This window comes from Diadema antillarum, unplaced genomic scaffold (genome assembly GCF_040938485.1).
Source record: "Diadema antillarum isolate AM-2024a unplaced genomic scaffold, OU_Dant_1.0 scf00000229, whole genome shotgun sequence".
Classification (NCBI taxonomy): domain Eukaryota; kingdom Metazoa; phylum Echinodermata; class Echinoidea; order Diadematoida; family Diadematidae; genus Diadema; species Diadema antillarum.
Genome location: NW_027271118.1, coordinates 248,591 through 260,054, shown reverse-complemented (window position 1 = coordinate 260,054; position 11,464 = coordinate 248,591). Strand labels below are relative to the sequence as shown.

Here is an 11,464-nt window from a genome sequence, read left to right as displayed (position 1 = left end):
AGGATTTTGATATCAATCAGTATTACCCAATTACTAATAACATTAAATATCTAAAATCTCTAATCTATTCTGAAGTTATGAGGATATGATTACTTTCTGTCTGATTTTTAGATTGCTCGGACTGGTACTAACATTATTATGTGATAGCGTTACTATAAATTATCATTAATCTATTCGTAAGGCATGGTGTGTAATGATGTTTGCTTGTATTCGTTTGTTAGACTTGCTCTGCAATAAAGATGACAGAATACAATAATCGGTGTAAAATAGTTGATAAAAATCAAAATATTCGTGTCTACATTTAAGACTATTGTATCAAATCGCGAACAAACAAAATAGCTAAACAGCTGAACTCTCTTTAAGTTTGAGAAAAAAAAATGTTATGGATCAGGGCGCTTTACAGTACATGTACAACAGAACACATTAGCTGTTCGTGATAAACAGCGCCCTCACAATATCTACAGATCTACAGGAGATGTGAACGTGTACAACGGAGCAAACACAGCGCATCTGTGTACCGAGTATTATAAGCATGGAATAGCCCGCGAGTAAACACAGGAGCACTTACTAAAGGACGAAGTCATCGGGCTTACCGCCTCATTTCGGCTGCCACCTCATTCGGAGCAGTACAAACAGTCCTCGGATGTCCTGCCGCATTTTCTCGCTGCAGTTTACCCTCTTCTAAACATACTTGGGTTGCTCTTTCTGTACGCTTGAATCCTCGCAGAAAGACTGTTTTCAGATCCAGAGGATCTAAACGGCGTGATGATTCTCTTCGTATTAAAGTAAGGACACATTGTACCTCATTTGGTTCGCGTTGTGACTCAAGTTTCTTTTTTTCCGAGCATATACCGCGTTGAAATAAGGCGACAAAAATCCAACAAACTCGCTGGTGGTATGAAGACTCGCCGTTAACAAATCCACGCATCGACTGACCTAATCTTTTACTATTCTCTTTCTCTGTTTGTTTTGGCATTTGGACTCAAGTTAAGCGAATAATTGCCAGGAGGGAGAGGGGGATAAGGCGGAATATTGTGCATCGTTACGGAACGACGGTCGATCAGCCTGTGAGTGAAACACAAGCGAGTTTTCTTCCTTGGCGAAAGCAACAGAAGTGGGAAAGAGGAGGGGAAAATAATTTCTCTCTTTACAAACTTACACTGAGAGCAGAGGAGCTGAAAAAAACCCCGAAAACTACGGAATTCATTTTTAGAGGAGCCCGAACGCCACAGTCAATTTCGGGGCACTTAATCGGGTTGTGGACAAGCTTATCTTCATCCTGAGTTTTTGCAGCTGTCTATATCCGACAATCTTAATCGGCTTCTCAACGATTTCTTTCCAAAGCCCCGGGGCTTATTCCAGGATTACACATGTGTTTGATATCATGAGTGGACATGTCATGTGAAAATTGCTTTGTTAGTTCTAATTCTATACTTCGCTTTCTCCTCACACTAATACGTGACTGACTTTAATGGGTGAATGAGAGTGTAGAACGTTTCGTGACCTACAGCATAGATTACGCCGCCGTAAGTTGTCCTTGAAATATTTTGCCTTTCTGCGCTTATTCTAACCACCAGTGCACAGGAGTTTCCTGCAGCGACAAAGTGGATTATCCGAATCTCTCTATTATCTCATTACCCAAGCACACTGTCATATCGCATATCTCCAGCTCTACTATGATGTTCTGTGATTCACTGGCGTAGTTAGACATATTATGTGAATTGCGTTTGGAAACGATTTCGAGTAATATTACAACCGGCATCACTGGTTGTGGATTTCATTTGCGGTGGTGGTGAGATGTTTGTGTAAGGATTCCACCTTCTTCGTACAAGAATTGCATCACCTTAGTCATTGTCGTCAGCGTGTCGTTTGTAACGTGTGTTTCACAGGTTCTCCTGGAAGCTTTGTGCAGAGGATGAGGCGCTAGGATCTTAAGGAGTGCATAACATCTTGGGCGAGGTCAGCAGATCACCATGTCGGACAGCGAGGAGCACTACCGGCTCGTCGTCCTGGGCTCAGGAAAGGTGGGTAAGACCGCAATCATACAGCAATTCATCAATAGCCGCTTCGAGGAGAAGTACAAGGAAACAGTGGAGGACCTCCACTGCCGCGAGTATCACATCAACGGACACAGTATCAAGGTCGACATCCTCGACACATCAGGCACTCTCCAGTTCCCGGCCATGAGACGGCTGTCGATCTCGACGGCCCACGCTTTCGTGCTTGTCTACTCCATCGACGACTCGGCGTCGTTTGAGAACGTCAAACACATATACAACCAGATCCAGGAGCAGCGGCAGAATTACGAGGACATTCCCATCGCCGTAGTCGGCAACAAATCCGATCTCGAGCTGCAACGACGAGTTGACCTCGATGACGCCAGGGACGTCCTGGCGCAGAACAACTGGCGCTGCGCCCATCTCGAGGTCTCGGCCAAGGAAAATTTTCTCATACTGGACATCTTCCAGAAGCTCCTCGAACTAGCCAAGATCCCAATCGCTCGGGAGTTGAGCCCGGTGTTGAAACGGAGGATGAGCGAGTACGGATACAAGTCGCGACAACGAGGCGACCGGAGAAGCTTCCGTGAGAGCGAAAAGGATATCTCGCGGAGTCGGAGCTTGATCCGACGTTCGGCCAGACCGAAGATGAAAACTGCTGATCCAAACAAGAACGACTGCGTTATTTGCTAGTGGAGCTTGGAGTGCGCAGTTGAGGTGGTGTTTTTGCGATGTATTGTCACATCGTGTTTATCTGTTCAGCAAAATACATTTGCATAATGTTACACCTTTTTACGTGTTTTATTACAGACATTGACACGCGCAATACTGCTTGAATGAGTTTCTTTTTTTATGTTATGTAATACTGCATACTTGACACATAACCAAAAAACAATAGCTGTTTATGGGAACACGAAGAAGTAACTTTGACGCGTTCTTCAGAAAAAAAAGCTGAAGCTGTTGTCATACCACAGTGTCATACCCACTGTGTCAATCAACCGCAAAACAAAAATGATAGAAAACTTATATAACACATATTTTGTATTTCAAAATGTCAGCATTTTGCAGCCAAGGCTTCTATCTAGTACATTTGTCGCTGTTAAAAGCTTTATTTAAGACATAAATAGACACAATTGGAAGACACGTTAATGTAAGACACCGGTAGAAAACAAATGACTAGAAATTCAGATTGCCAAATATGAGATTCTTGGGGCAGCTAGCCGCACTGTGCTTGAAATGATATCCCTCCTCACCAATTTATCTATGTACCTTTCTAGTGTACCTATTCATGCTACCACAAACATGTTATCATATTGGGGGAAAGAAGATATACATCGCCATATCGCCTGCTGACGAGGTGCAGTAAAGGGCAGAGTATATTTCTAGCTGCCATCTAGATTATTATGTCATATAAATTCATTGGCCGAATTTTACCAGAGGGGTAAGACGCGGAAAAAAAAAACGTGCATAGACTTCGTCACTCAAATAAAAAAAAAGAAATACCGGTACTCGACACATTTAAATTTGGAAACAAAGTAAAATTCAATGAATTGGAGAGACTTTAAGATAGGATTGTGATACAAAGAGATGTATGTAAGAGACTTCTGTAATCAGTGCGAAACGTATAAAGAATAAAAATATCATTATCGTTCACCAAGCACAAAGGGCTAACATACTACAATAGTGGTTTCTTATGTGGCTCCGTGTCGCAATTTTCATAACAACGAAGTCTCATATATGAATTATAGTCAGTGCGTACTTAAACTCTGCATCCTGGCCTTTTCAAGCATTCATTGTAAGAGACACAGTCAGTAGTTGTCAAAGGAAATGCTTTCTTTCTCGAGAAATACCTTGTTATATTGGTAAGAAAGCCATTTTCTCTTTCTCTATCATTCAAGTCGTTACAACAAACCAGAGAGGTGAACTGTGTAGAGCTTAAATGAAGAGCGACATTGCTCTATTCGAGTGTATATCGGCAAATGCCATCTATGGTTTGCGTGGGTACCTGATGATGTAGATATTCATCAGGAGTTCCTTCCATAGCGAAGATTGAGTAGAGGTCATCTCCAAGGTCTCTATTAGTAGTGGGAGGAGCCTGCACGTAATACAAACAGGACGAGAAACGCATCCTTTCTCGAGGGGGACGGCTAACGCACGCTCGTTCGCATGCCCTTTTAGATGCACATCGAGAAAAGTGACTTGTGTAAGTAGGAAATTGTCGAGCAAGCAGAATACAGTAAATATTTGTCTATTATCATCATCACTGGTAGTACTGTAACCCACTCCCTTCACTCGTGGCGTTAACAAATCTATTTCAAACAAATACATAAACTTCTCCCGCTCTCCCTATTTTTCGCCCTGTGAATGAATGCCTAATAGTGTGTGCGAAAGCAGAGCAGTTGTCGATATTCTTCGCTATTTGAATATTCTTTTACGAATCTTAAGTATGTCACTTTAATGTTGTTGAGAGTGTCCTGTGTCCCTCTAAGTAGCTGAAGATGGCGGATTCCTTTTCCCAAGTGAATGTGGCAGAGTTAGAATTAGTATGACTTTGCTCATCGAAATTTTGTTGAGCTGCCTCTTTCTCTTTTAACGACGCGCTGATCGATGTACACTTTGTTCACTCAAGTTTAACTCGTTGTTTCGATATTCTTAGTGAGAGTATAAAGTCGTCAAAATTTCGTCGTGGTATACAAATTGTTGCATTGTGAGGAAATGTATATCACGTCTAATATTAAGTCCATATTACGATGCCATTTTTGCCCGTTTCGAGTTTGATAGAAAAGAAAATGACGCAGTAAAACTATACGTGGACCAAATAAAACACTGATAAATACTTTATACATAAATGTTTATAACGATATGTCATTCACCTGTGTTTAAGGTGCCTGAAGATGTAAACTTAGTGACTTCTTGGGTTATTTGCGTGCAAGTCTGTAAGGTATAAGGGCTAATATTACCTCAAAATCAAATGAAAAAAGCCCACTTTTCGATTGGTTATTTTGACTTTATCTCCTTGTATTATACACAGCTCCATTAAACAGTGTTCCCTTATGCCAAGCACAAAAAGAGAGGGGAGGCTTCTTCAACTATTTTTGACCCTAGAATCAATCCACTTCTGTTTCGTCGGTTTTGGTTGGGTTGCTGATCATCAAACCAGGAGTTGCTACGATTGGTGTTCACAGTATAAACATAAAGTTCTGTATCTTATATTACAGGTAATCGCATCCCCTTTATATCCCGTAATTCCTAGATTGGAAGGTACAAAAAAAAAACTTTCTGCCCCTAGAAATAATACGGGGATGGGTTTGAAAAATCGACCTTAATTTTCGTTTGAATGACTTCAAACATTTTGATGCATAGTTCAATGAAACAATTCCTGAATTTGCGATTTGAAGACCTATTCATCACCAGAAATGATAATTGACGCAAGACAGGAATTGAATGTGAGCGGACCTTAAGCTGGTAATAAAAAATCAAACCATCGAGAGGGCGTTCTAGATTTTCCAAGAGAAAATATGCTCGCGCTGTTTAGATGACGTCACACCGACTCTTGCCGTTGGGTTCAAGAAAAAGTGCCGCAAACACTATTTCCATTAATACACAAATGGAGCACACGGTTTAAGAAGGTTATAAGAAGTGTTTTTCCTCAAGACAGACGTATAAGAGACCGCAAAACGGAAAACGCGCACTCTGAAATGCTTTATTCGAAAGTTATACATTGCGCCTGACGTCTCCGTGTGCCGAGAGACATTCCATTATACACGTTGCCATTGGCAACCCTCAGGTCAAAACCACCTGCGTGTTTTATCACGCCCGTCACAAGACATTTCATATACAGTTTGCTGACGTCACCACGGCCAAGGGCTAACGTCCGTTTGACGTGTTTCTAATCATTGTTAAGCCTGCAGAATTTTGAAGAGAATGAGGGTTAGAGAGAGAGAGAGAGAGAGAGAGAGAGAGAGAGAGAGAGGGAGATTTTGCAAAAACTGTACGAATTGACCTTAAAACGAGTTGAAACGCTTTTATCATTAATCGGACGGACCTGCGTGTTCATAGCCGTGGAAACTGCGTTCCTTTCAGTGAATATCTATTATTTAGCAAATAATGACAGGTGAAGGGCGGGTAAGGTTACCTGCCGTTTACCAGTCCCTCAAGTCCAAATAATCGACGGTCACCATAGCATCGTATTTTTCATTTATTTCCAGCGAGTCCCGTCAATATTGACAGCAGCATATTGAGAAGCAAAAAGTACGACCATTTGAGAGTAAGCAGCGATGTTGTGAGGGAAAGAGCATCGGGCTAAAAGCGTCGACATAGTTTCGAAATAGATGACCTCAATAACGGTGGCTTGATACTTTACGTAATGTTATCCATGTATCACTCAAGGCCGCCATGAATTTGATTTTTATCTCCAAAGCAATATCGACCTTGTTGTGTGAGAGCAGATGCCGCAGAGATTTCCAACATAGATTCAATATAAAAAAAAAAACCGACAAGGCTACTATTCAGCAGATCAATAATATTGAAACCTTTAACCCCGTGGTCAGTTTCATTTGCAACTTTTCATGATAGAGATGCGTTGAATCGAAGACTGTAGAGATCAAACAATATGCATAAAAAACATGTTTACATGGTCACTATTCCATCGACCATAAGGTGTCATCGAAGTTAGCTAACTTCAAGCTATAAGTTAAGTTATGGCAGTTCCGCGATCACTGTCACACGGCATGTTTGAAGAATATACATAACAAGCTTCCGCAGTTCTGTGTTATATTTCGTTGTGCTTCAGCTACTTAAAAAAAACTCAAACTTCAATATGGAATTCGCACCATTTTGACTATGCTTTTCTCTCTTTGTTCTAGTTTTGTCGATTACTATAGTACATTTTGTCCCAAAGTACCAACTGCTCTCGCGCCTATCTGCCTACAGAGCAGACATGCATATAGGACGGTATGTATTTCATTGCCTCGGGCGCCTCAGAAGTACTCTTTTCTAAAGAGACTGTGAATGTAATATCAGCCGTACTCCATCACTTAGAATGTTGAATAATGGATAAGAAATCATCATACCGAGTACTCTCTTTCCACAAAATGGAAATAGGAATTAGTTGTTTTAATATTCACGAAGGGTACTGAAGATATTATGTTAATGATTGTAAAGTGACCTCGGCAAACACAGTAAAGCTAGCGCGTGTCCTGTTCACAGATATTCAGCTTTGCATGTATCTGAGCTAAGCTGACTTTATTTCCCCTCAGAATGATATACGTTTTATTAAGCATTATCGTATCTGATGTTCATGGCAGTACCTCAGGATCCTTGTGCGAGCTCTCAACCTTCATCTAGTGTAATACCCTTTGAAGATGGTAGCATGTTACTCGTGTCAAATCCAACATCGCTTTTCTACTTTGTGTGGGGACAGAATATCAGTCTCATCCCACAAATATAATCTCAATATGCCCGAGGCTTATCCTAGCTAACTCCAATAAAGAACAGAAATATCTATCAAGTAATAACATGATGGCATTTTATATATTACCTTATACTCTAAGACTATGAAGATCCCTCCGGGAGAAGTACTCGCTTTTAAGTTGATTTACAATCAAGAAAACTTCGCATTACATTTGAGACCTTCGCTGTGATGTAATAAACTAATAGATCTTTGAGAGAAAGGATTCTTAATTGCATTCCCCATTTTTCAATGAAGGGGTGGGGTGGGGTGGGGTAACAATACACAGCCACACTGTCATTCAATAGTACTATATATGCTGATACTTTGTGAACATTGGCATGACTTGTATACGGAGAGATTCTAGTACAAAATGCTAGTACAAAGTAATTAATGTAAACACTTAGATGCAGTCACACACGCATAATATATAATAATACATACACACATAGGCTGGCTGCTCTCTTTATCTTCAAATAGAGTTAATGCAGCTTAAAGGATTAAAGTGATATTAAGATATAGCTTACTGTCCAACAGTGATACACATGTACACAGACTCAATAATTATCCAATAGCCTAACACGTTCGGAATAAAATAATGAATGAGATCAATTATTAATAATAAACGTTTACGTTTCAGTGTGCTCTGCGCTAGTGCGCATGCGTATACAAATTTTTTTTTAAATTATAGTAAATCACAATTCTACAGTATCTGATTCGATAAGGGCAGGCCTTTCCTCGGTGATGAAGGAAAATAATCCTCTATAAGATATCTTTAACAAAAGTCGCCATTCGTATCCTTTGCGAGAAGAATGAGGTGTGGTGCTGTATGTTTTCAGTGTGTATGTTTGAATGCGTTTTCTATATCATAGGTGTAAGTGTGTGTGGGAAGGCACTTGAGTGTGACAGGCAGGGTAAAAATTGAACATCCCCTTGCTGCTCACAATTATTTTGATGAAAGTAGACTAGCATTTAGTGAAAAAAAAACCGACATCTAATCTTGATATTGCTTTTGCTCCAGGGATATCTAAAACTAAACTACAAACAACATAGGTCCTAATTACCAGGGACATTTCAAACATTCTATGAAATACAAGCTTCAAACTTGATGTGCTCCTCGCGTTCGTCATGCCTAAATGCACTATATATACGTTGACGATAATTGAAAAGGCGTTAAATGAGGTGACTTTTGATATACAGCCATCATAATTGCCATCATGATCAATGTCATAAATTTTTTTAATTGCAATTTGATTTATTGCGCCCTGTTCATGGTATTATTAATTACTGCAACCATGACATGAATGACATAGGAAACTTACATACAACTGAATCGATTCACTTTTTTGATGATGACTTAGGGACAGAGAGAGAGATACTAAAAAGACATAGCCGCCTGAAAAGAGTAACCATCAAGTCTGCAGATTGCTTCAAACGGAGATAGGGCGCCATTGTGTTCAAAGTCAAGTTTTACTTTCGAACAACCCTAGAGTGGAATAGTTTCGAAAATGATTGTCTTTATTAGCGATTTTGTCGATTTCGTGATATAATCACTGAATTATGACTTCCTCCAAAGTCCGCTATCGAAGGTTAAAGCTTATGTACGTATACGAATGCAATCACCATGGCATGCAAAATGGATGATACAGTTATCATTGTAAAAATGACATGGTATACTGCTCAGAAAATGTAAATTGTTATGAGATCTTTGTTCATATTATTTCTTATTTTTCTTTATCTATTTATTTACTTTAACATATTTTGTACAGAATAAAACGATCAGCGAACAGCTGTTTAACATCGAAGTCCTATATGGACATTGCAAATTCCTATAGCATAATACACAGGGTATTACTGTATAAAACGACAACAACAACAAACAAACAAACAAACAAATACAAAAGATTAAACCATTTTCCAAACTGTTTTAAAATTAGAAATAAAATAATTGAATTTTTCAAGGGGCATAGGTCGAGATGCAACTATTTTTCGATCTTTCTAATCAGCGATTCGATTCTGCCCAAGTCACTCCTGATCAGTCCGTGTAGATCATTATCAAACATTTTGCATCACATCAGACTAATTACGTCCTGACAGGAGCAAATAGGTCGGTTTATCACGGCATTTTCCGTTAGGACCTGATAATAAAGACTTATCCATTGTCATGCTTCTACGCAATCTATTACAAAATCCTAGCTTTAGAACGACAACTGTTGCTATGTCGGGAAAGTCTCAAGCAGTCTCTCTGGTTGCTGGGGACGACCCTTGAATGTGAAACCGATCTGCTGGGTATCTTGGCAACCAGAAAAGTAAACCAAACCAAACCAAAACAAAAAAACCCACGAACCGTATTTGAGTATGAACTGTAATCCAAACATTCGAAAGAGAAAGCCTTTTAGATTATGAGAATCAACAGATGCAACAAACACCTTGGAATAAACGCCTCATGCATAATTGATGATACGGAATAAAGCGCTTTATCATATTCCCCCTGAGATAAACATCGGGCTTTTAGAGAACTGCTTCTTATTCTAGAAAGAAAAAAAACTGTTTTATGTTCTGTTTTAAAGCATCTTCTCATGCGATATCTTGCTTTGAGGTATGCAATATTCTGGAAGGATGAGATGGCTGATTCCTGTTGACACACATTTGTCATTCAAGAATTCAATAACGCAGATGGAATGCTCACCCCTGCCTCTACCCCCTACCCCCCCCCCCCTGCCTTCTTCCATACATACCTGCTATACGAGAGGTGCCTCTCACTCGGACAGCCCGTGACGGATTTTAGAGCCGAGAGCACCGACGAACGGATTGTCATTTCTTCCTACGCGGGGGCATATCTCTCTTCCAATACACACAGAATCAATTTATTGCCTCTCTTCCCATCAGACGGGCATGCATTAAAATTACAAAACTCATTTTTGTCCCTTTCAGCATTATGATACCTCCCCGGGCTCATTAATACATTACTCGTGTTCGCCATTTGGCGCGCTCTCTGGGAACAGGGTGACTCGAAGAACGGGAGAGCGCGGGCAAAGCAAGAGCATTTCAATTCGAAACGTCGAACAAAACATTTGAAAGCATTGTTTGACCTTTGAAGCTCTGCCTAATAAAAAAAAAGTTTGATTGTTAATTGGAATGCATGCATTATCATGTCTTATACCTTTGACATAACTTTCGAAATAATATTGAAAATGACAAGGAATAGAAAGATGAGAATGACAACAAACAGTATTTATCATGATGTTGAACATTATCCGCTAACTCAATATACCGTTTCTAAAATGAATTACCTGCAATCTGTGGTTGTTTTCTCTTATAAAAAGACTCGTAAAGAACCATCATTTTCGTTCCATAATGACAGGAATTCACTTAGTTAGTAGTTGCTAGGTAGGGCAAACCTCCGTCAAGCTTTGTGGTTGTTAAGGGCAACTTTTGTGAGCAAAGCATTCATAGAATTTGAATACATTACCAAAACGGTCGATTACCAAAGTTTTCGGGTCTCCAGGATAAGACAATCATGTCTTCTTGTTCTCTCGGTTTCTGTCACTCAAAACTGTTTCATACATTATGGGATATTTCTAACTCTCACGCGATGATTTTGAATCTGCCGAAGCATACGGATTAAAAGTAAGCTTAGATCTATTTCGAAAAGCCTTTATTCATTTTGATATGTTAAATGGTCATTCAAATTCATGAAATTCTTCTGTCGAGATGTTTTTATTACATATGATTGACAAATTGCCCTATATCTACGTAAATAAGCACTAAACTGATCAGCGTTTCAGTAGTAGCCACAATAAAAGAAATCATGGACGTACGTACTCGAGCAGGCTTGGAAGTTTATTATCGAAATTACTCAAATTCATGAAAATTCATGAGAATTATTCAAATTCTCGAGTACTACGCCCATGGTTTCGTTTATCATGGCTACTACTAAAACACTGATCAATTCAGTGCTTATTTACGTCGATGTAAGACAATTTGTCAATCAGTTGCAACGTTAAAATAGTCATTC

At 39.6% G+C, this 11,464-nt stretch overlaps 1 protein-coding gene across 1 annotated transcript; it reads left to right on the top strand.

The window, feature by feature from the left end:
• Positions 1-618: 618 nt before the first annotated feature.
• LOC139724783 (GTP-binding protein Di-Ras2-like) lies at positions 619-3,344 on the top strand. Its single transcript, XM_071635900.1, has 2 exons — positions 619-785; positions 1,890-3,344. The coding sequence occupies exon 2, from the start codon at positions 1,974-1,976 to the stop codon at positions 2,688-2,690; it is 717 nt and encodes a 238-aa protein (XP_071492001.1). The 5' UTR covers positions 619-785; positions 1,890-1,973; the 3' UTR covers positions 2,691-3,344.
• The last annotated feature ends 8,120 nt before the right edge of the window (positions 3,345-11,464 follow it).